This window comes from Leucopleurus acutus (genome assembly GCF_964270905.1).
Source record: "Leucopleurus acutus genome assembly, chromosome: 16".
Classification (NCBI taxonomy): Eukaryota; Metazoa; Chordata; class Mammalia; order Artiodactyla; family Delphinidae; genus Leucopleurus; species Leucopleurus acutus.
In genome coordinates this window covers 59,634,757-59,658,472 of record NC_139158.1, presented here as the reverse complement: position 1 = coordinate 59,658,472, position 23,716 = coordinate 59,634,757, and the positions used below count along the sequence as shown (strand labels likewise).

The 23,716-nt window shown below is 46.2% G+C and overlaps 1 protein-coding gene across 2 annotated transcripts; it reads right to left on the bottom strand.

Moving 5' to 3' along the window:
* Positions 1 to 3,330: 3,330 nt before the first annotated feature.
* On the bottom strand, positions 3,331 to 23,700 carry NSFL1C (NSFL1 cofactor). Of its 2 annotated transcripts, XM_082856480.1 has the most exons (9): positions 23,567 to 23,700; positions 21,102 to 21,199; positions 15,172 to 15,246; positions 12,506 to 12,671; positions 11,805 to 11,897; positions 10,478 to 10,587; positions 9,936 to 10,073; positions 5,019 to 5,183; positions 3,331 to 3,871 (listed from the first exon to the last, which is right to left on the bottom strand). In XM_082856480.1, the coding sequence occupies exons 1-9, from the start codon at positions 23,669 to 23,671 to the stop codon at positions 3,709 to 3,711; spliced, it is 1,113 nt and encodes a 370-aa protein (XP_082712606.1). In that variant the 5' UTR covers positions 23,672 to 23,700; the 3' UTR covers positions 3,331 to 3,708. The 2 variants fall into 2 exon arrangements, with proteins under 2 accessions (XP_082712606.1, XP_082712605.1); XM_082856479.1 differs by lacking the exon at positions 15,172 to 15,246 and having other exon boundaries at positions 23,567 to 23,698.
* Positions 23,701 to 23,716: the final 16 nt, after the last annotated feature.

The window sequence follows — 23,716 nt, the reverse complement described above, 5'->3', positions numbered from 1 at the left end:
GGCATTCCCTTACACCCTGGGCCCCCTCCCCCTACACACACCTGTTTTTTGTTCTGCCTAAGTGTCTTTTCTGGAAGAACCTGAAGCTATAGCACCCTTTAGAATGATGCCCCCCTGTGGCTGAATGGGAACCTGCTTTGGGAGGAAGGGAGTAGATGGCGAGGTCTTATCTCCGTTTCACAGGTTCATCCAACAAGTTATTTGTTGAGGACCTACTATGTGTCAGGCACTGTGCCAGGTACTCAGGGTACATGGGTGAAGCATTAAAAAAACCCTGCTTCATGGAGCTTATAATCTAGTGGAGGGACAAAGGAATCAGAGTGTATAATGCATCAGCTGGAGATTAGGATAAGACGGAGAATAAAACAGGACAGAGGGATTAAGTGATGGGCAGGGGACAGGTCCTGCAGGGCTCTTCAGGCTTTAGAAGAAGTTTCTAGGGCTACTGAGGAGCTCCTGAGGGCTTTAAAAGGAAGAGAGTAATGGATGTGGTGACTGTGTGTGAACAGACTGTCAGGGGCAAGGGCAAGAGCAGGGGGACCAACAAGGAAGTCACTGCAGTTGTTGACGTGAGAGATGGACGATGGGCCAGGGAGATAGTAGGGAGGGATGATAAGTGTCTGGGTTTGGGAGGCATTTGCAGCAGAACCTGGAGGACTTACTGAGGGACTGGACATGGGGTGAGGCATGAGACTACTGAGAGAGGGAGAGAGAGAGAGAGAGAGAGAGGGAGGGAGGGAGGGAGGGAGGGAGGGAGAGAGGGAGAGAGAGAGAGAGGGAGAGAGAGAGAGAGGGAGAGAGAGAGAGAGAGAGATGCAGGCCCATGGCACAGGAGCTTGCTCAGACCGGGAACCAGGCTGGACACTAGAAGTCAACAATGTTTGCTGCTCCGCTTCCCTGGCCTGGCCTGAGAAGGCAGAGGATGTTGAAGGGGGGAGGGGAGGACACAGTCATAGCCCTTGACAAGGGAGCAAAGCCTATTTTAAAGAAGGAAGACCGCCTTACTTGGCCCTGGGAGGGAGAAGTCCTGACACCAGTTTCCCCCTAAAATGCAGTTCGGATAGAGGGAGCAGCAGGGAACCCACATTTCTGCACCAATTTATTCCCACAATGAACTCAAAGTCAGCTTTAAGGAGCTCCTGGCAGGGATGGGCACACTTTATACTGTTGGTGGGCATGGGAAGGGGCCCTGTGGCTCGGGAGGGCACTTTCTCAATGCCATCCAAAGCAATCTCTTGAGGAAGCAACCAGACGTGTCCCAAACTGTACCTACAGGGTTTTGTTTAGCATGGTGTGGTTTACGAGACCAAACAGGAACACACATGTTGCACAGTAGAGACTAGTTTAAAATGTACTCATTAGAGCATCATCATGACAACTAACTTGCATTTTTCACTCAGTGACGAATTTTAGGTATCCTTCCATTAGGACATGTCCTAATGGACTTCCTTGTTGGTGCCCCTGCTCTTGCCTTTGCCCCTGACAGTCTGTCCCTATATGTTGCAATATATCCTTGGCCCAGCCTATTTAATGCCAGGAGGATCCCACTTGCCAGCCAATTTTTGGGATGATCCAAAATGCCTCAACTGAGAACTGCCCTGAATTCAGAAACCCCGGAACCAGTGGCTGTTGAGTATCGCCCCCCCCCTTTTTTTTAAACCTATGAAAGCCTATCTGGATGGCTGAACCTTTCCATCTGGGCCACCAGCACAAAAAACTAGGGCTGAAAACACCCTTACTTAGCCTTGAACCAGACTAGTGTGGTCCCTGGTTCTGTGGCTGGCAGTCCTTCTGACCTAGGGCCAGTTACCTGGCTGGTCTGTACCATGGTGGCTGCAACAATTACATCAGCTGCCTCACTCACTTCCCAGGGCTGGGTGGGAAGCCAGAGGCCTTTGTAAATTCTACACGATGCAGGTTTTAAGCGTGTTTTCATGCTTTGTTCTGGTTCTACTAATAAACATAGCAGAAACCCTGAAGAGGGGTGGGGAGTGTCGAGTGTATTTATGTATACAGGGCTGGGGTTGGAGTGCACGTATATGTGGCATGATGGTTAAGAGCAGGAGCCTTGAGGGGCAGATAGGCCTTACCACTTACCAGCTGTGTGACCTGGGCTTCAGGGTTTGGCACTGTACAATGGAACCGTTGTGAGGCACTGAAGTACTTACAATGGTTGCTGTCATTACACAACTTCTTCAAAGCAACCCATCAGAAAGTACAAAACGCCATTGTCCTCATTCTGGTTTTTAATGGTCAAGGTGACAATAATCTAGTTTCTCCAGACCAGCATTTAGTTTCATATTTACCTCCAACTGTGGCAGATGCTGCAGCCCCAGCAGCCCCGTGTTACTTTGGGATCAGAAGCACCAAGCCAAGTCCCTTTCTCAGGTTGGATCCCCAAGGCCTCCCCGACTCTGGGTAGAAGTAGTGTTGGCTCTTGGCTCATTGCAGGGGGTAAAACAGAAAAGAGAAAGTGATTGGTGATGACTGCTTGGAAAGAGTACTGAGGCACGTTATGATTCAAAGCCAGAAAATTCTGAGTCAGCGTTGATTCTAAGTCTGTGACTCACTTAATAGGGGGTGGAAAGGCTTCCATCCAAGACCCCAGTGATCCTCCTCTCTCAACCTTGCACACTTATAGGGGGAGGGCCTTGCCCTGGCTGGGACTACTGCCCACGTTGGTGCAAGTCAGAACTCAGCGGGCAGAGAAGAGCGGGGTGAAGCCTGCACACCAAAGCCATCTTTGTTACTCACCCTAACTTCAGTCAGCAGAAGCCTTCTGCAAATGCTACCACAGTACAAGGAGCTCGTAGCACAGGGAACCCACCCCTTCTTCAGTATGTGATTTGCCATGCGTCATCAGTGCTCAGTGGTATTTTAATTCTCTTTCAGACCAAGATACCCTGACTCTGAATTCATCTGGGTTGGCACAAGCTGTTTCCCAGTAAAAAGATACCCTGTCTACCTCCTAGGTACAGATTTCTGCATGTGGAGTAAATAAAGCAATGACAGAGCAGCCTGGATGATGAGGGAGGAAAGCGCTGAAGCAGGAGGCGTATGTAGCTAGAATCTCAGCTGGCCAAGGACGGAGAGTGTAAACCTCCCAGGGTTTGAGTGAAAGGAGCACAGAGGCTGTGTGCCTCTGGATCTGACCTCATGCTTCAGGGGACTCTTGTTGCTGCTCAGTTTTATCCAGGCAAGAGATCTGTTCTTGTGGAAGTGAGTGGCTGCAAAAGCCTTTTTCTGTAAGTCCCCCGACTCCCTTCCCTACACAGAGGAAATCCTCCACTAGTCATCCTGGGGGCAGCGGGGGGACACACTAGTGGGTGGGTGTTGTGTGCCACATGCAATTTTTACGCAGAGGGGATGGAAAACTCCTCCCCACACACCTTAGACATAAATATGATTTTAAGATAATCAAAGCCTGCCTCAGTGGGAGAGGTTCTGTATAACATGCTGGTGATATTCCTTCCATTTTTTTGGTTGTTTTTATTTTTTTCTTTAAAGTCCATTGATCGTCACAAAAACCCAGGAAATACAACTAAGGAGAAAACAAATGTCCAACTGAGATCTAAGAACGCAGAGCTATGGAGGAGACGTGGCACTGGACTGCAGGGTGTGCGGGAGGGGGTGGAGGGGTGGTCTCCACGGGGCAGCTGGCCGTCGGGGACACAGGAAGGAGATGAGGCTGCTGGCTGGGCCAGGCAGTTATGTTAACCGCTGCACGATGACGGCATTGAGCAGGTTGGCTTCCTTCAGGGTCTGGCTCTCGTCAGCCAGCTCTTTGTTTGGGAAGGTGGTCATGAGGACAAAGCTGGTGGCAGCCATGGCCGGCCGGGCATCCACGATGAAGAGTCGGATGTCGCTGATCCTGGTGGAGTGGCGGAAGTGGGGAGGTGGGTGAGCAGTGTTCTTCTCTGCCGCCCCCACCCCCCACTTCAGGAAGCTGTATCATATCCCCAGGTCCCCTCCCCTGCCCAATCCTTCTCCACAGAGTGTGCAAAGCTCTCATTTGGAACCACATGAGCTCATGTCACTCCTCTGTCTAAAACCCTTCAGAGCTGCTCCCCCCTTCCCTGGTGTAAACAGCAATCTCCTGACTGTGGTCCTGAGGCCTGCCTAATTTTACACCACCCTCCTTCCCCCTGTGCTCCTACCTCCCCATTTCAGTTCTTCATCATGCTGTGCTCCCTGCCCACATTTGGGTCCCTCTTCCTAGAGGCTTCTCTGCCTGACCCCTTTTCTGGAATCCTAATCAAACTTGTTTCACAACTAACCTCATGTGAAGCCTGTCAACACTCAAGGATTGGCAAGCCATCCCCTGAGCCCCACATGTGGGTTCTGGTTTACGTGGCCTATGATTGATGAAATTTAGACACTGCTATTCTAGAAAAAGGAGTTGCCAAATATCTTTACTGGAAACAGTCCTCCCCTGCTAATCCCTTCATCACTTTGTGCCTCAGTTTCCCCATCTTTAAATTGGAGAGGCACAGTTGCTTTGATCCCAGATGATCTGAGATGGAACAGGTATTCTAGAATTCTCAAAGTCCAGATCTAGAAGAGACCTTAGTAGCCTAGTGATTTTCAGAGGCTGCTGGCGGGCAGGGAGGTAGAGGAAGCCAGGTGGGTGGGAGGGTGCACTGCATCCCCTCTCCCCTCTATCAACCACAGCAGTTCAAATTTTATCTGTTTTACACTTGGGCTTTAGCATGAAACTTCCTTTGAACAAATTGTTTGGTGGTTAAAAAAACCCCTCTGAGGAATCCGATCCCCTAATTTTAGAGATGAGGAAAGAGACCCACACAGGGGAGGGAGCAAGTCACTGGCCGCACTTAACGGAAGAGGGGACCAAACCAAAGGCTTCAGACTTCCATACCTTCCTATCCCACTGCCTCCTCTGGGGAAAGCACGGAGCGCCTGCTGGTGTTTAGGAGGAAGAACTGCTCCCTGCTTCTCACCTGTCCGTGGGAGTTTCTGGGACCCTCTTAGAATAAGCCAGGCCACATAATGCAAGGTACCTGTGGCTGTGGTTAAATTTCTGCACAAGCCTCCCGCCATCAGCAAGCCGTATTTGGATGTTTGTGGTAGGCTGCGACTCATCGACTGAGATGGAAGAGCTGGCTTTGGCCTCATTTTCTGCCTGTTGGGCTGGAGAGCTGGTATTCAACACCGGGGGTGCAGTGCTGAGGAGAGAGGATAGCGTCAGGACACAAACAGAAACAAGGCCCCACACAAGAGGGGAATCCTGTCTCAGATTTCTACTGAGCACTTGTTACGTCTGGTGCTGTTTGTTGCTACTGATATAAGGAGTGTCCAAGACAGAATCCCTGTCCTGATGGAACTTAGAGGTCCAGCGGAATTCACCTCAACCCCCAAATTATTGCTAGCTCCCTCACTCCTGGAGTTGGGCAAGTTACCAACCCCCTTCTTTCTTGGTGTCCACAACTGAACAAGGGCTTGAAGGGAGGAAAGCAGTATGCACGACAGCCTGGGCCAGGAGAAACTGGGATCTGATGCTGGAGGATCCAACAGACCAGGATAAGTTTTAGCCTCAGTGAGAGGCTGAGGGCAGAATGGGGAGGGGGCACTCCAAGTCTGCAGCTGAGGTAGGCCTGACACAGCTTGGCAGGTGACTGCTGGAATGTAAGGGACAAGTCCAGACTCTTTTCCTCTGATGGGAGTTTTCAGGCCTGCCTGCCCCAGTGCAACCTCACTCATGTGAGTATCTCATACTCATGTGTCAACTATCAGGAGGTGGTTGAGATTTCTGGAAAGCCAACTAAGTGCCCGGCACCGCAGGGATTAATTATACAATATGAACAGGACACAGTTCTTACTGCAGTGTTGAGGGCTCAGATCTTGGAATGAGATTGACCAGGGTATGAATTTACCCACTAGCTATGGTAGTGTTGGGCTAGTTATCTAAGCTCCCTGAGTTTCAACAAGGGTAGTAACAAGGTTCTCTAACAAGAACTCTTGTGAGGATTAAAGGGGTGCTACACTCAGGGTGGCTGACAAACACAAAATGCACACGAATTCCCAATTCTCCATAACCGTTGGAGGCTTCATCTCTCTCCAGTAAACCATCTATGTATCTCATTCTCAGTCTTCCTCTTAGCAGATATCTTGGCCTAGACCTATGCAGAGAACAGAGGCCATTGGATGAGAATTCCCTTGCTTCCGCCCAAAGCCTCTAGTTAGATTAATTCATACACCTCACCGTTCCCTCTGATCCTTACAACCTAAAAAGGGTTCTTAGGAAATCCAACTGAAAGTGCTTTCCTAAGTGTGTTCCCCGGGACCCTAGTGCCTTGAGTTATCTCCAGGAAGGTTTTGGAAATGCCACATATTATACCAATAGCATCACAGGCCACTAACATATTAAAGAAGGCCTTGAGAGATCGTGGGGTTAAGGCAGACTTATTTGATCACCATGTCCTTTCTTTCATGTTACGCTTGTTAACCCCCTGCAGATTCTTTCATCGAACACAGTGAAATGTTGCCCCAGGGCAAATAATTAGCAAGGAAGAACTGAAAACTGAACTTAACTCTTTTCTGTAAACATGAAAAATAGTGGCTTAGAGAATTACAAAGTGGAGCTCAGAAAAGGAACCTGGCCACACTTATTGGCTATGAGAGGAACTTCTATGGATCAGCCTCACAGCACGTGGGACTCAAATGTGAGCTGAGACACAGATAAATTACACCACCACGGGCCTGAGGAGATGCTTGGAAACAGTGGAAAGTTAAATGTTGAACCTGTAAATGCCTAAGATCTACTCTGTTCTGTTCATTAGTTTTAAGGGCATTAGGTCAACTCTCTAATTAGACTCTAGGCAGCCTGTCCCTCAACTGTTTATAACAATTCCAAGTACATGATGGGTACTCACTGATGCTACTGCCTGCCAGAAAGGCCTGAATGAGAGAGAAGCGGAATTACCTGACTGCTCATTTCCTTTGTAGTGGGAATAAATTGGGCACTAAGGTGCTTTGTTGCCACAATGCTACCTCCTGAGACCCTGCCACCTGCTTTACAAAGATGACCACTACAGAAAGCATGGTGAGGGGACAAAGCTCATCCTGGCAGCAGTGTCACCCTTCACCCCCATCCCAAGTGCACTCTTGGTGTTTGGTACTCAAAATCAAGTAAATGCAGGCTTCCCAAATCTTCAGATTAGTTCCCATCCAAACAAACAAATGCAAAGCCTAAAATAAAAAAAGTTTCATGCAACTGAACGAACTTTTTCAGATTTCTGAAGTGAGAAAAATCTATTTATTCACTTTATTTTTCTAGGTAATTGGAGAAAAAACAAGCATTGACTGATTTTTGAGGCAAACCTGAGAAAAATTTCTTAAACTTTTGGCTTCCTGATCATTTTAGTTAACAAGAAGACAATGGAAAGCATAGTAAAATTTATTGGAAAAACTAAAAGAGCTGTCCATCTAGTTTAGACTGAAAAGCTAATGTTCGATCTCCCTTAGCTGTATAAAACATTTTTTTAGCTCACTTTTCATTAAAAGCTAGAACTGAAATAAAATCAAAGTACTGGTACTGGTACTGGTACTGGCAATGAACATTTATTTAGTTGACAAGCATCACAGCTGATTATCAAGCTCTGTTTCGACTTGTTGATTCATCACCTGCACTAAGTATTCCCATCCTGCTAAAACAGACTCCTTAAAAACATCTTAATTTTTTGAGATGTGGAGTCTTCATACATAATAGAGTTAGACTTTCCAATAGTAGAAGCATTTTCTGTTAGTATCATGAAACCAGACAAACCCAAACTGCACAGTGCTCTGGACCCTTCCTTAAAACTACTGGTGGGTGAAAGACGGATACAACCTTTTTGGAGGGCAATTTGACAACATCTTAAAAATATGAAGATCGTTTGAGCTAGCAATTTTACTTCTAGTACAACATTAAGGGGTATATAAAGGTTTAATTAGAGATATTCATTGTAATGTTGTTCATAATACTGGCAGCCACCTAAATGTTTAACATCAGGGACTGGTTAAATTATGGCACATACATAAGATAGAAACTTATGTTAGCATTAAAATAATATTGTAGGGTTTCCCTGGTGGCGCAGCGGTTGAGAGTCCGCCTGCCGATGCAGGGGACACGGGTTCGTGCCCCGGTCCAGGAAGATCCCACATGCCGTGGAGCGGCTGGGCCCGTGAGCCATGGCCGCTGAGCCTGCGCGTCCAGAGCCTGTGCTCTGCAACGGGAGAGGCCACAACAGTGAGAGGCCCGCGTACCGCCAAAAAAAAAAAAAAAAAATGTAGAAATACACCCACTGATCTGGAATGACAGCCATACTACACTGATTAGGCAAAATAACAGGTGATAGAACATTTATTTTTACACTCACACACACACACCCCCACACACACACCCATACATGTATACAGACTGGAAGGATACTTCCCAGATACTAACTGGATATATCTGCTGTTAGGTTTAGGGACAGTTAGTTTTTATTCTTTATCTGTATTTTCTATTTTTTTTTTAAGATAAACACATTTTAGTTTAATAATATACGGAAAAAAATTATCTGGTGCTCTACAAAGCTTACCATAGCTGACAGGTAAGTCACAGATGGATCAGAGAACAGCTGTCCCGGACTAACCCACAGGCCCCAATGTGGTAGATGAAATGATGAGCAGGGTGGACTTAACTATTTTGGTCCTGGTAAACCACAATCTATTGGTCTCTAATGTCCTGAGCTATGACCCTTGCTCCTGATGAGGCATGAATGGCCAGCAGGGAGGCAGGGGATTCTAGGAGAGGGCCAGCCAGAAGCTCAAAGAGCACAGCTGTTGGCAGACCACACTCTGATTCCTGCAGATGGTGGTGAGGTGAGCAAGGGCAGTGCCTAATTCAAGAGCTGCCAGAGCTAGGTCAGAAACGGTGTCTTGCTGTGTAGGAGTGTGGGGAGAAATGCCAATCAGAAGGCCTGATTCCAGTCCCGGCTCTACCATAGGGAGCACCTAAGGGTATCCCTTAAAGTCCAAGAGCCTCAGCTTTCCCTTTGTAAAATAAGGATGGTACTGGAGGGGAGGGTCACCATGCTGAGTGCCTCTCGTGTGCAAATATCTCTCTGAAGCATACTGACGAAGTGACCCCATGCATGGCCAAAGCTGAGTGGGTCCCTGAGAGAAGGCTGCCTGTCTGTGGGATGGTCAAGGATCTGGTGTGAGAACCCTGCCTATCAGAGGTAATAGGGACTATCAACCAGTCAGATCCTATTAGGGGTTTGAATGCAAGATGGAGATAGTGGCAGAGGACACGTGGCAAAAATTTCATAGGAAATGACAAACTGAGTCTCAGGCAGGACCAAAGAAATAGAGATAAGAGCTGCCATAACAGTGGAGCAGCAGGCTGCAAAGGGGCAACAATGTCTCTGAGCTTCCCTGGATCCTAAATGATGCCGCTGCAGGCTGGCCGGCAAGAGTCCAGGATTCCTTTCTCCTCTGAATCCCCATTTCAAGTGACCTGAATACATGTGTCTGTTTCAGCCTTTAAGCCATGCAGAAGGTTATCCCTGCCCGGGACACCTAGATTACCGAGTCAAAGCAGCAATGTGTTACCTTTACTGATTACACTGACTGCTCACTGTGGGGCAGTGCTCTACGTGCTCCTCCCAGCAGTAATCGAGGAGGTAAGGATTCTTATTAGTCCCACTTTATAGTTGAGCAAACTGAGCCTGGATAGTCCAAGGTCAAATGGCTAGAAAGTGAAGAATAGATTTAAACTCAGGTTTGTTAATGCCAAAGCCTACGTTCCCCATACTCTTCCTCCCATAAAAATAAAATCTGAAGTACTCTGTAATAAACAGTAAAGAGCTATACAAAGTGAGCCTTACACAGGGCCTGTTGGGCCCGACAGGAGTGACCCACACAGTCCCACTCCCACCTGTGCTGCTCCTTACCTGCCCAGTTTCTGACCCTCACCAGTGAAGGCTCTAAAGGCTCCCTTGGGCTTCACAAAGTCCTCATCCCGATGGTCCTCCATGTCCAAGTTCACCTGCCCACCATGCGCTAACCTCCGCAGCTCTGCTGGCACCTCTCTGTGGGAGAAAAGGCAGTTCTGGGGCCCACAAAGAGCAGGATGGGAATGACAGTGATGCTACAAAGGGAGGAGAAACTTCTCAGTTCCAACTGTGAAGTTGGGCTTCACAGGGAGTTGACTGCTCCAGTGGCTACGTGTCCGCCTCCCCCTTCTCTCATGCCTGCTCAGAGTCAAGAGTGGAGACCTGTATCTTATTTGGTGACTTGGCTCTGTCCTAGGCCCAAAGGGGAAATGCAGATACACAGGGCTTTGGGAGCAGATCTGTGAATCTGTATCTCAACTGTGCTAAATCTGCTTAAAAATGTAAACTTCTTAAATAATAAACATTTGAATCAGCTTCTTCTTTCCCATCTGCCATCTCACTCACTGATATGGAATCCGAAGGAGGGCTTTTCTGCTCACCCTCTGCGGATAGACTCCAGAAACTGGGCATTGGATGGGTCTTGGTAGCTTCTGAGTTCACCATTATCCAGGCTGAATCCGCTCTTCCAGAGCTTCAACACTACATGAACCTGTGACAACAGGAGGTAAGCAGTCCATACATTGTCAGGAACCGGGTAAGCACACCAGCATGAACTTGCAAATTAACGAGTTTTTACTATTTTACTGTGTCATTATTAAAACACCCAGACAGACAAACATATACTCATGCACAAGGAGATCAATCAACAACCAATGAAATAAGTATTAACCTAAAATAAGAAAGTGATATGGCACAAGTTAAGAGAAAGGGCTGTGATTTAAGCAGACCTGGGTCTGCATCTTGATTTTGCCACTCACTAGCTAAGCGGCACTGAGCAGATGACTCAACTGAAGCTGTGGCTTCCTTATCTATAGGGTTGCCAGTGTGCTTGGCACAAAGCTTGTGTTCAGCTGAAGTAGCATGGCAAATCTCCCGTGGACTATTTTGCAGCCATTAAAAATGATATCTACAATTTCTGTTAATGACTCCCTATATATATATATATATACAGAAAAGGGTCTAGAGGACTAAAGACCAGCATATTAGTAGCTGCTACCTCAGGTGGATAGGATTTTTATTTCCTCCTTGCTTGACTACTTTACTTTGGAAAAAAACCCAAAATAATTAAAAACAAATACATTATGGAGACTAATGGTCACAAGGTCATATGAAAATGTTTATGGCACTGAAAAAGTATATATATATTTATAGCTGAGTCACTTTGCTGTACAAAAGAAATTAATACAACATTGTAAATCAACTATACTTCAATAAAATTTAAAAAAACGTTTACGATATAAACCTCAAAACTGACTCTACAGTATGATTATACTTATTGGAGAGGGGGGATCCCTATGCACAGGGAAGAAAGGACTGGAATATAATACGGAAAAAGTTCAAAAAGTACGTTTCAGGCCTCCTTGGGGGGTTGTCTAAAGACCAAGTTCTTTAGGCACATTCACACCACCAGAGAACCCTGCAATCACTATCCCTCTGCCTGAGATCCATGGAATGCTCAGAAAACTCCATTATTTGTCCATCCGCTCTGCCTGTCCCCACTCATGGGCCACCCCCCTCCCCCCACACCCAGCCAGATGAGAGCTGTCTTTGATTCTCAGGTAAGCCTTTCCATTCACGGAATACAGCAAACCTGCTGCCTCTTCCCTTTTGGAGGCTGCTGATTCACATGTAACATGGGACTAATTTCTCCCCCAAAATGATAAAACAGTCCACGAGCTTCCTTAGAGAAGGTAGGTGCACACTCACATCTTGGCCGGAATGCCGCCTCCTTTCTCCGGCCACGTAGGCAGACTCTTCCTCTGGTGCTGCTCCAAGGCGGTAGCCACCTCCTGCAAATGGCTATAAAAGACAAGTTCATGAAGACAGGAGAAGTGGGTCAACAGTTATCAGGTTATTCAGATACAATGATGTTATCTCAAGCTTGTTAACTACTAGGTACACTTTCTCTGAGTAGGAAACTCAGAGACTGGGGTCAAAACTGGAATGGTGGGGGGGTATTGCTTGGTTAAAGGGAATGGCTGCTACTAAGCTCTAGTTAATCATGGCCATTTCAGAATCTAGGTGTACGATAACACTAAAGACTTTTTGATTTTCACAAAGAAAACAGAAATCCTGACTGTATGTAAAACAGGTGGCCACCGATTCAATTAAAACAAAAATAAAGCAAGACACGGAGTAAGTCAGGTTGGTTAGGCCAAACAAAACATGTTTGCAGAACCTGATCCAGACCATAGGCCATAGGTTTGAAAACTTTGCCCCAAATCTTGATTTCATGTTAAAAGGTAAGAGAAACTGCACTGCTCTTCTGCATATGAGAGGAAGTGAGCAAATGAAAAACAAAACAAAAACAAATTCAGTCACTACTGGGGTGAGGAAGGCCTCCTTTCCTCTGCTCTGGAACCTCAGTCCTGTGGACACAGACAACGACCCCGACCCCTTATGCTCACTCTTGGTTTACTGGTCTCTCCAGGGCTCTTGGTCACTCGCTCCACAGCTACGGCTCCATGTTCTTTGGCACCTTTAAAGAGATCGTCCACCAGCTCGTTGGGACTTTTCTTCCTGGGAGGGCCAACAATCTGCTGTCCACTTCTCTCTGAGCCCCCGGCATAAAACCTGTGCAGAAAATACACATCTAACACAAATATACTTAGAAAACATGAACAGAGCATGTGCCAGGCTCTGGGCTAGGAGCTGGGCACAATGAGGCAAAGGGTACAAATGCCCATCTTTAAGGAACTTACTGTCTAGGTGGGGACAGATTTAAGAGGCAGGCAGCCATACTGCAGTGCGAGCCACAGTAGAAGTGAGTAAGGGGTGCTCTAGGAACACAGAGCTGGGGAGTACAGTCAAGGGTTCCTAGAAGGGTATCTTCTGGGCTAAATCTTGAGGATGAGTTTATCAGGTAAAGGACAAGGGAAGGGTATTCCAGGCATGCACGACAGCATGTTAGCTCTAGGAATTCACCATCCGGCGGCCAGCACCTTTCCAGCAGATGATCACTATGGTCAGTTAGAAGCAGCTACCACTAGCAGCCCTGGATTAATGGTGGCAGTGGTGTGGTTAGTACAAGCAGCTAGGTTCCACTGTTGGCTCTGCCACTGAGTGACCTAGGCAAGCCAATGCACTGAGCTAACCTCACTTTCCTTCTTTGAAATGGAAGGGAAGGATCACATGCCCTACCTACCTGTTCCTTAAGTCAGGGCCATCAGGTTCAAATCAGCGGAAGTATGCAAAAGAACAAGCACAGAGTAATGCACTCATGTAAGGTGTGATACAGCACCGAGAGCTCCCAAGCCTCACCTAACCTTGCAATTCTTGTGACATACACCGGGCAGATGCAGAAGAGTGGGTACTGGAGGAGGTCAGGGAAGCTCAAATACAAGCCCCAAGATACCCATACCTGCTTTGCAATAGGCCAAGCATGGCTTGAGATGAAGTTAGCACTTTTTTTTTAGCTGCATCTGAAAATCTTCAGTCATGTAGCCTTGGCTAGCTGCCTCCTTATCACTCCTATTCACAGCTAAATCAACAGCACATCTCAGTGACGAGAACTGAGAACCTATAAAACTGAGCCTCAGCCTTCCATTTCCTGACATTCCCCAGAGAATGCAAGGCAAAACCCTAGGCCTTGGCATGGACAACAGCACCAGTGTCATTAGGTCTGAAATGCTGAGGGACCAGAGATGTAACCGGGATGTGAAGTAAAAGAAGGTCACCGCCTGGAGGATGTGACAGGACAGGAGAAGTAGGAGGAGGTCATTTAGGAGTTGGGCATTCACTTACTTGATGACACTGCCTTTCATTCAAGGAGTATTAAAACACTGAAATTAACATTTATTCCTGAACTTTAAGTGTATCTAAATAGAAGGCTCTGAGGTAGTGTAAAGGTCACTACGTGGATGAAGACAGAGAACAGAACACACATAATTTCTCAGCCCACTTCCCAAAGAGTGACGACGATGAGATAACTGCATTTCCATAATGGTTATTATACAATGTTCCTTAGGAATGTTTGACAGACCAAGACAGATTCCATGGACAACCAAAACCCATGAAGTGAGGCTGCAGCCAGTTCATCCTTGTTCATTCCAGGTAGACAAAGTTCTGTTCAGTGGACTGTAAGATCCTTATTAAGGGATCTCAAAGCCCTGGCTTACAAACTAGGAATCTGTGATCAAATGCCTTAAAAATATTCATGCCCTTAACCCGGTATTTTCATTTCTATAAACTATCCAAAATAATCTGAAATGTAGTCAAAGATTAATACACAGAGATGTTCACAGCATTGATATTTAAGGTGGCAAAAAACTGGAAATGATTTAAATGTCGAGCATTCCGTATGATGGACCATTATAGTCACTGAAAACAGTTATGAAGAATCTTAATGACCTCGAGAAGTATTCAAGATGTAGCATTAATCCTACAAAAGCAAGAAACAAACATCTGACTTTCACCATGTAAAATACAATATAAACAAACTATATTTACACACAGAACCAACACTTAGTGGAAATATACCAAAATATTAACCGTAGTTACCACAGGGTGGATGAGTGTTATATTTTTTTTCATTACGCTATTCTACATTTTCCACAACAGACACTAATTTTATTATAACATTCCTAAAGGTTAAAAACAAACCAACAAAAAACAGTACTGTGTCTGTATATTGGAGGAATATACATTTGTAAGCCCTTTTTTTCTCTTTATTATGTAATATATTGCTTTTTCAATTAAGGAAAAGCTGGAAGGAAATACACCAAAAATATTATTGATACGTGGTTACCTCTGGGTTGTATTACGAATGGCTTTTTTCCTTATAGATTTATTTCCCTTCCCCTAATATTCTTCAATAAATACATATTATCTTAATAATTAAAAATGAAACAGAACAAAAACAAATCCAGAATACCCCAAAAGAAAATAAAATAGTAAGAGGACAGGGATCACTTCTAAGCACAGGGAGTGGAAAACTGTTTCTAGTATGCATATGACTAGCCCACAGTAGTAATGGCTAATGATAACCGAGCATGTTTATCCTTCTAGGCTGTTCTAGGTGATTTGTACATTACCATGGACTTTCCTGTGGACTGTGCCCCCAATAAAGACTCACCTCTGACCCTCCTCATCCTCCTCGTCCTCGTCTTGGTCATGAATAAGGTCTCTGAAGGATGTCACCCTATTATCGCTGGAGACATAGAAAGGAGCAAAATGATCTCAAGGGGAGTTAAAGAAAGGTGATCTGCATCATCAGCTGCTAACAGTTGAGGACACTGAGGTTAGGTTTTTTGGTGGGGCAGGAAGAGGATCTATGGGAAGAGGGTTAACCTCTCAAGTTTATAATGCAAAACAATGATATTTATTCAAGGTCACACAGGACTAAGAATAAATTAGAAAGTGTATCAAGAAGTAAAATGAAATCCAATTTAAGCTCTCCTAGAGGGGGAGGAGGGAACCGGATAGGGTCTGTACTACTTTAAAAACGTACTACTGGATAGCAATTTTCATCATATAATTTTTAAATACTGGGGGAATGCCTGTGTGCCAGGCACTGAACTGGATGCTAGGTCTATAAAATGATCAGGCACAGTTCTTACCCTTTAGTTGCTTACAGGCTAGTGGCTCTTTGGCCAGGAAACCATCCATTAAATACTGTGCAACAGGGGCTGTGACAGAGGGAAGCACATGGGATGTGAGAGCAGTCTCCTGTTCTAGGTGGGGGTTGGGGAACATCAAGAAAAGCGTCACAGAAAAATGCAACATTTGGACCGAGTGCTGACAAACTAGGGGACCATCAGTCAATTGGATAAAGGATGGTGGGGCTGGTGGGGAAAGGAGACCAACAGGGCATTACAGCACATACACAGAGACTAGTGAAAGTAACACATTAGAGGAAGGATAAATCATCAAGAAGTAAAAATGAAATGAATATATGAGTGAAAAGGCCTCTGTCTGCTTCTGCCGTAGGTCAGTCAAGTATTTATTAGTGTTTAGGAAAAAAGCAGGGTTGTGTGGGGTGCGGTAGAGAGGGCACACTAAACATGGTATGACAAGGGTTAACTCCCTCCTCTGACACTGTCTTACACTGCCACTTTTTTCCTAGTTTAGATTTGTCCTTAAGGAATAATCTTAGTTTTTCAAGGATCATGAGACACACCATTTTCTGTATTCCTTAGGGGAAAAAAAGTTGTTTCTCTTTAATATGGGGGGAGAGGGTAATGGAGATTTAGTGAGGCTAGAGAAGGAGTTGTTTACTCCAGCTCAGCCTTGAAGAAAGAGTTATTTCAGGGAGTCAATCAGAGGACAGAATAGGCTCTGAGGCTCCACCAACTAGAAAAAAGAGGACAAAGATCAACCGATGTAGCAAATACATTCCTGCCTAAGTGAGCTGAAAGCAACCTCCTAGGCATTCCTTCATGCTCTACACAACACGGTTTAAAAGGATGCAAGTGATAAGATCCATACTAGTGCCCTAAAAGGCTAATTCCACTCATTACTCTTCCCAGGGAAGTTTTCCACAGATGCTTAGCTTAGCATCTATGGAAAAAAAAAAATCCTCTCTCTGTCGTTAAACACCTTCAAATACACATGTGTATACCTGCTTGAGCAAACCACTTGCTCTGGCTATAGGTCTGACCCCTTCCCCAAAAGTTCTTACACCTAGACTCTGACAGTATCTAACACAGACTCTGGTGTCCATTTACTTGGTTCCAATGCCAACTTAGCCTCCAACCCTGGGATCTTGGGCATGCTAATGAAATTCTCTAAGCCTTCATTTTCTCATGTGAAAATGGAGACAATCAGCACCGACCTCGTGGGCGTGCTGTGCACAGTCGGGGTGCTGATGCACGGTGTAGCACATTTCAAGTACTACTCTTGAGCAGCAGTTCTCAAAGTGTTGGTCCTTGGACCAGGAGCATCAGTATTACCCTCAAAATTGTGAAAGATGCAAATCCTCAGCCCCTACCCTAGACCTCCTCAATCAGAAACCCTGAAAGGAGTGTCTACCAATCTGGTTTTAAGGACTCCTCCAAGTAATTCTGATGCATGCTCAAGTCTGAGAACAACTGCTCTGGAGTAATGCTCTGAGAGTTACCTTAACAGTATGGATGTCCTGGGGGCATTACCAATTTCAGAATACTCTGTCTTGTATCTTCCACAAATTGGCAAAATGTCTCAGAAATTTCAATTTTTCAGCATCAGAACTCTATCTCCCAGGCATCCTGAAGTGGCACAAAAGTGCTTTGTCAGATCACATTTTCTGCAGTGACAGGAATGCTGTACCTGCACTGTCCAATAATGAAGCCACTAGTCACATGTGGCTATTGAGCATTTAAAATTTGGTAAGTGCAAATGAATAACTGAATGTTTTATTTTAATTAGTTTAAATAGCCACATGAGGCTAGCGGCCACCATACTGGACAGTATAGTTTTAGAGAATCAGACAACGGTGGTCCCTAGAATTCTAAGAAAGTACAGTTTGGTTGAATGAAAGAAGAAAAAAAAGGAAGAAAAAACAGCCTACCTCTTGCTCGACCCTGTGCTCGGTACAGGGGTGGGAGGTACTGCACAGAGAAGTAGCTAGCACATGGCAGAAGCAGCAGCTTTGGATTTAGACAAATCTGGGTTTGAATCCACTATAACAGCAAATGTGTTACTCAATCTTTCCTAAGACTCAGCACCCTGACCTGTGAAATGGTGAGCACCTGACCTACTTCCATGGTTATAGAGGTATAAGAAGAGAACATATGTGAGAATATCTAGCAGAGCCAGACAGATGGTGGGTGCTCCTGGAATACTAGCCCTCCCACCTCCAGGAACTTACAACTTACTTAGGGAGAAAAATATTAAGGTAATTATCAGTAGAAGAATTCAAGACAACACAGGAAAGATGTCATACAGTAGTATGTGGATATGGGTTGTGACTGGAGTTTGTGCTGCCTATGGGTTGGGGGATAACATGCTCAGTAGAGAAGGTGGGGAGGGAGCTAAACCTGGAAGGACACAGAGGATCTGCACAGGTGGAAAGGAAGCAAGAGAGTGGGCATGTCCAGTCAGATGAGAGGCTCAAACAAAAGCAGAAGAACCAAAAACAAGGCAGAATTGAGACACCAAAGAAATCAGTTTGGTTGAAATAAAGATTTAAGAAAGGAGGAAAAGGGGGATAAGATGAGGATGGCAGGTTCACAGCGAATTCTCGAGGACAGTGAAAGTCCACAGGGAGAGGCAGTACATCATTCTGGCTGAGAGCTGAATGCTGGAAGCAGAAACAGATCTACATTTAAATCCTTGTTTTGCTAGCTGTGTGATCTTGGGAAGATGCCCAGCTTCAGTGTCTTCATCTGTAAAATGGGAAGAATAACAGTACCCACCTCACAGGGTTGTAGTAAGGATTAAAAAGATGTATATATATCAATAAAAGCTTAACCCAGTGCCTGGCAGCTGGTTAAGTGCTCAATAAATGACAGCTGTTATAATTGAGGAGTTTAGACTTTCTCCTATAGCTATGGTTAACCTTTTTATGTCCCACAGTCCTTTGAGAATCTGATAAAAGTTATGAATTTTCTTGCCAGAAAAGGTACTACATATATATAAGTTTTACCTACAATTTCAGGTAATTTATGGACCTTCTGACATCCATTCCACAGATTCCTCCTAGGGGGTTCAGGGCCTCCCCGTGAAGAACCCCTGTTCTAGAGTCAGAGGAGGAACTCACTAATTGAGTGCTATGCCACAGAGGCAGTGATGACATGAAAGGGTATGTGAGAAGATGACAGTGGGGTCGGGGAGAGCTCAGCAGCAGGCTAAGTGTCCTGCAACAGTCAGGTCAAACAGGGGAAAGGTAGGCCCCACAAAGGATTCCTCTGAGGTGCTAGCACAAGCCTGCCTTTTCCCTGAGAATGCAGTCAGCATTTACCACCTGGACAAGCACAACGATGTAACAAACAGTGCCTTCCCTCTCCCTTTTCCTTGGCTTCACCTAAGCCTAGTACCAAGTTTGAGGCTTAACCAAAGCAAAAAAGTAAGACCTTTAGGCCTGCATCTGTGCTTGGTCTTTTACTCCCCGCAGTCTTAATGTTAAACTCTATTCCCTTGATTTTTTTTACTTTTAAGTCTACTTTTTAACATATAGACTTGCTGTGGAATGAGACAGGGAACAAATAAGAATGGGGAAGATGAGAATGGATGCTAATAATGGTAATAATAAAATGACAATAATAGCAGTTAACACGTTCTGTGTTCTAAGTGCTATGTAAGTATTAACTCATTTAATCTCGCATGTGGTAGGCACTATCATCATTCCCATTTGACAGAGGATGAAAACTGAGGGACTGGAGATGTTAAGTAACCTGCCCAAGGTCACAAATCTCTAAAGTGGCAGTGCTGGGATTTGAACGTGAGCAGTCAGGCTCCTAGCCCAGGTTCTAATAAACCATTCTTTTTTTTTTTTTTTAAAGATTTTTTTGAGGTGGACCATTTTTTAAGTCTCTATTGAATCTGTTACAATATTGCTTCTGTTTTATGTTTTGGTTTTTTGGCTGCGAGGTATGTGGGATTTTAGCTCCCCAACCAGGGATTGCATCTGCACCCCCTGTATTGGACGGTGAAGCCTTAACCACTGGACCGCCAGGGAAGTCCCATAAACCACTGTCTTGACAGGACTTTGGTCTACCAGAGAAGACAGGTGTGAATATGTGACTGACATCAGAGGCTAAGTTTCAATTTCGTCTCCTCTGTATTTTTTTTTTCTTTCCTGCGGTACGTGGGCCTCTCACTGCCGTGGCCCCTCCCGCTGCGGAGCACAGGCTCCGGACGCGCAGGCCCAGCGGCCATGGCTTACGGGCCCAGCCACTCCGCGGCACGTGGGATCCTCCCGGACCGGGGCACGAACCTGCGTACCCTGCATCGGCAGGCGGACTCCCAACCACTGCGCCACCAGGGAAGTCCCCTCCTCTGTATTTTTGTGCCAACACCCCAACAGTAATCTGGGGTACCTGTGAAAGACACACCCCAGGAAATCAGCTGTCTCTATCAGCAGCTACAAGTAAAGCCCTTACCTTATCAACCAGGTCCCAGGCAGTAACATCTTGATGTGCCATCACTGACACCTCACAGGTGGGCATCTATGAATAGCTAAAAGATGTCCTGCCTATTACCTCTTTCCTCTGGAAATGTAGGTAGGGGAAGAAGTTAAGGAAGCAATGAGAACTGGGGTTAGTGTTCCTTCTAGAAAGGGAGGAAATGTAATTTAAATCTCAGATGCCCTTAGAGAGAAACACAATTTATCACTTCACCAGCAAAGAAACACTATATCTGTATTCTGGGGTTGAATTCAAACTCAAATAAATTGAGAACATACACCAAAGAGTAGAAACAAATCAGGCTGCGGCAGAGAGGGGAGCTGTAGTTCAGACACCTTTAAAGGAAGAGGCCCTGCCTGTCTCCCAAAAGACCTGCATTATCTCACTCTGTAGATCACAGCAGTGATCGGCTGTGAGAATCTTGGAGCCAGGGTGGCCAGGACAGGGGATGCAAATGGGATAGCAAAGGTTAACACTGCTTCACAGAATAAGACAAGGTCTCCCTAATGAATTTGGGAAAGGATGGGTTAAACAGGTTTATTTTCTCTAAGTCTTCTTAATAGGGTAGCGGGCATCCTGAAATATTGAGAGCCTTTTTAAAGTCACCTGGCCTAATCTTTTACATCTACAGCATCCCTGAAAGGAAGTACTTCGGTTTCTACTTAAAAACTTCCATAAATGGAGAGGCCACTCCTCATATTTCATAAATAAGAGACCCCCCCCCCCCCACCAAACATCTTAAAAGTTGGTTCTGTGGTTTCCTCCAGGATTGGATCATATACCACACTCAGTTAAAAATCCCAAATCTCTACAGGAAAGGAATAAGTCTTGCAAGAAACTACTACGCACCAGTCAGTCTATCTTCCTCCCTCAAACCCACTGGTCCACATCCCCAGGCCTGAATCCTCTGTCCCATTGCTGGAAGCACACCAATGTAGCAATAACTGAAGTTGGCCCTTACCTGGGGGCTGTGCCTCTGGATACTGAACTGGGGGTTGCCTGCGAAATGGTCACAATGTCTTCGTCCCCTCCATCCTCATAAAAGCTTGCTAGGGCGATCTGAAACAGAGAGGTAGTAACTTGGGATCCTTAAACAGGCCTTCATCTAACACATCTCCTTTCATCTCCTTTGAACACAAAGGAGCAAAGACACAAAAATATGGCCCACACTTACAAGGCACTCTGCATTTGGCGGGGGGGGGCATAGAAAATAAGACCAAAAGGTAATGGCCCAAGTACTTGTTTTCATATTACCTGAAAAAAATTCCACCTACTAAGGGGAAAAGAAGGCAAGAAGGAAAGTTGGGATGGTGACACTCCTCATTCTCATTTTCATTAGGAAATGTGATCTAGTAAAAGCAGTGTACATTTATTGAGCACTTATTTATGAGCCATGTTGTTCTGAGTACAACTCTACCTGTGTTAACTCATTTAATCCTTAAAGAACCCTATGGAGTTAGTGCTATTATCATCTCATTTTATAGCTGATAGAGAAGCACCGAGACGTTAAGAAAGCTGTCTGAGGTTACGCAGTTGGTAAGGAGTGGAGCCAGGCTCGATCCCAGTCAGTCTGCTCGGGCCCTTACTCTCAGCATTTAGGTGATAGCCAGGAGTTGGGAACTGTGAGGTCAGTCCAGATTGCTACTTTTACTTTCTCTCTGAGGCTGTTTCCTAATCTGTGCAATGGGGACACCCATCCCACCAACCCTGCAAAACGGATAAGGACCCATTAACATTTATGCAGTCATGTCTTAGCTCTGTAGATACAGAAGGAATAAGGGCCTCTTTTGGCCATTTGTAACTGGATGTTTCTCGCATGGACTCAATGCACAGGTATTTACTTATCATTTACTTTAAACAAAGAAGTAAGAGAGCAATGAGGTCTACAGAGGTGAAAAAGACATGGCTCTTGTCCTCAAGGTCACCACCTTTTAGGAGGCAGTGAGCTGCTGTGGGACATAACCAGCCTGTTAGAAGCAGCGTGCCTTTACAGAACACGCTTTAGCAGGCCTGCCAGGAGGCAGTATGCTGCCGTGGGACATGCACTGAACTGGCATTGAGGGGTGTCTACATTCAAGTCCTGGGCAAGTCATGTCACATGCATGAGCCCATTTCCCCACTAAGAGCACGAGGAGACTGGGGCTGATGACCTGCCACCTGTAACACTGTGAGCTTTTAGGTCTTTCAGGCAGAAGCTGCATTTTGTATTTCTGCCCAGCACAGGAGCTTTACACTGTGTGTCTGTACAGGTGTGATGCTTTATCTAACTCTTACACTTTCCGGAAGCATATAAATGGTGAACTCAGCAGACACAGTTCAAATCCTAATCCCTGGGTGTGTGACCTTGGGCCTATCACTTGACCTCTGAGCTTCCAATTCATCTATACAACTGAGGAAGTTTTCTTTACCTCATAGTGTGGCTAGGATTCACTGAACCATCACATGTCAAGTGCCAGGGCACATGGTGGTTAAGAGCTTGGGCTCTGGTATCAGACAGAACTGAGTTCAAATGCCATCTCTTCCACTTGGCACCAAGTGAGGCCTTGCGCAAGTTACTTAACCTCCCTAAACCTCAGCTTCAAAACGCACAGGTTGAACGACTTAAGACACCTAAAGCAGTTAGAACAGCACTTGGCTCATGGCAGGCACTCAATAAATATTCATCATCACCATCTACCTAAGACGTAGGCTGGCGAACAACATGTATGCAATTCTTCCTACAATTAATTACTGAGTGCCTATTACATGGCAGGCGTTTTTCCAGGCACAGGGGATTCAACAGTTTACAAAAATCCCTGCCTCGTGTAGCCTATCTTACTGTCTTCTTAACTAATAAATATTTAACGTATACTTAATACATGCTCTGAACTAGACGATAAGCTCCACGAAGACTCCCATTTTACAGAAGAGTTACTTATTAAAGATGAATAGGCTCCACTACCCAGTTTCTCCCAGCAATTAGGTAGGAGGGGGCGTGGGCCAAGTCCTAGGCTGGGCTTCTCCCCCGGCCTGAGGCCGGGGCTGCGGAAATGGAAATGAACGAGCACCTAGTCCCCAGCGCCGCTCCACCGGGGAGTTGGTCAGTCGGGCCGGGCCTGCAGCCTAGACTCGGCGCGGCAGCCACGCCCCCAGGCTCTCCCTCTTCACGCGGGCTGCGGCAGTGCCCCAAATCTCGCCGACCCGAGAGCCAGGCAGAAGGGGAAACTGAGGCCGGGTACAGCAGGTTGGGGCCGGAGCTAGCCCGCGTTTCCCCACGCCCAGGCCAAGCTGGCGACGCGTGGCAAGCGGCCCCAGGACCCTGAGGCCTGGGTCGGGCCGCGGCCCGGCGGGATGACTGTGCGCTTCGGCCACCGCGGGCTTGTCACGCCAGACGCCCGCGCCCCGCAGTCCCCAGCCCGCCCTACGCGGCCCGCCTCGCGGCGCTACCTGCAGGTCCCAGCCGGCCGACTCCAGGAAGAAGCGGGCCCGGTCCTCCTCGGCGCCCGTCACCGCCACGAACTCCCTCAGCGAGTCCTGTCGCTCCGCCGCCATCTTAGCTCCGTGCGCCGCCCAAACCGCCCCGGGCGCCGCCGCACA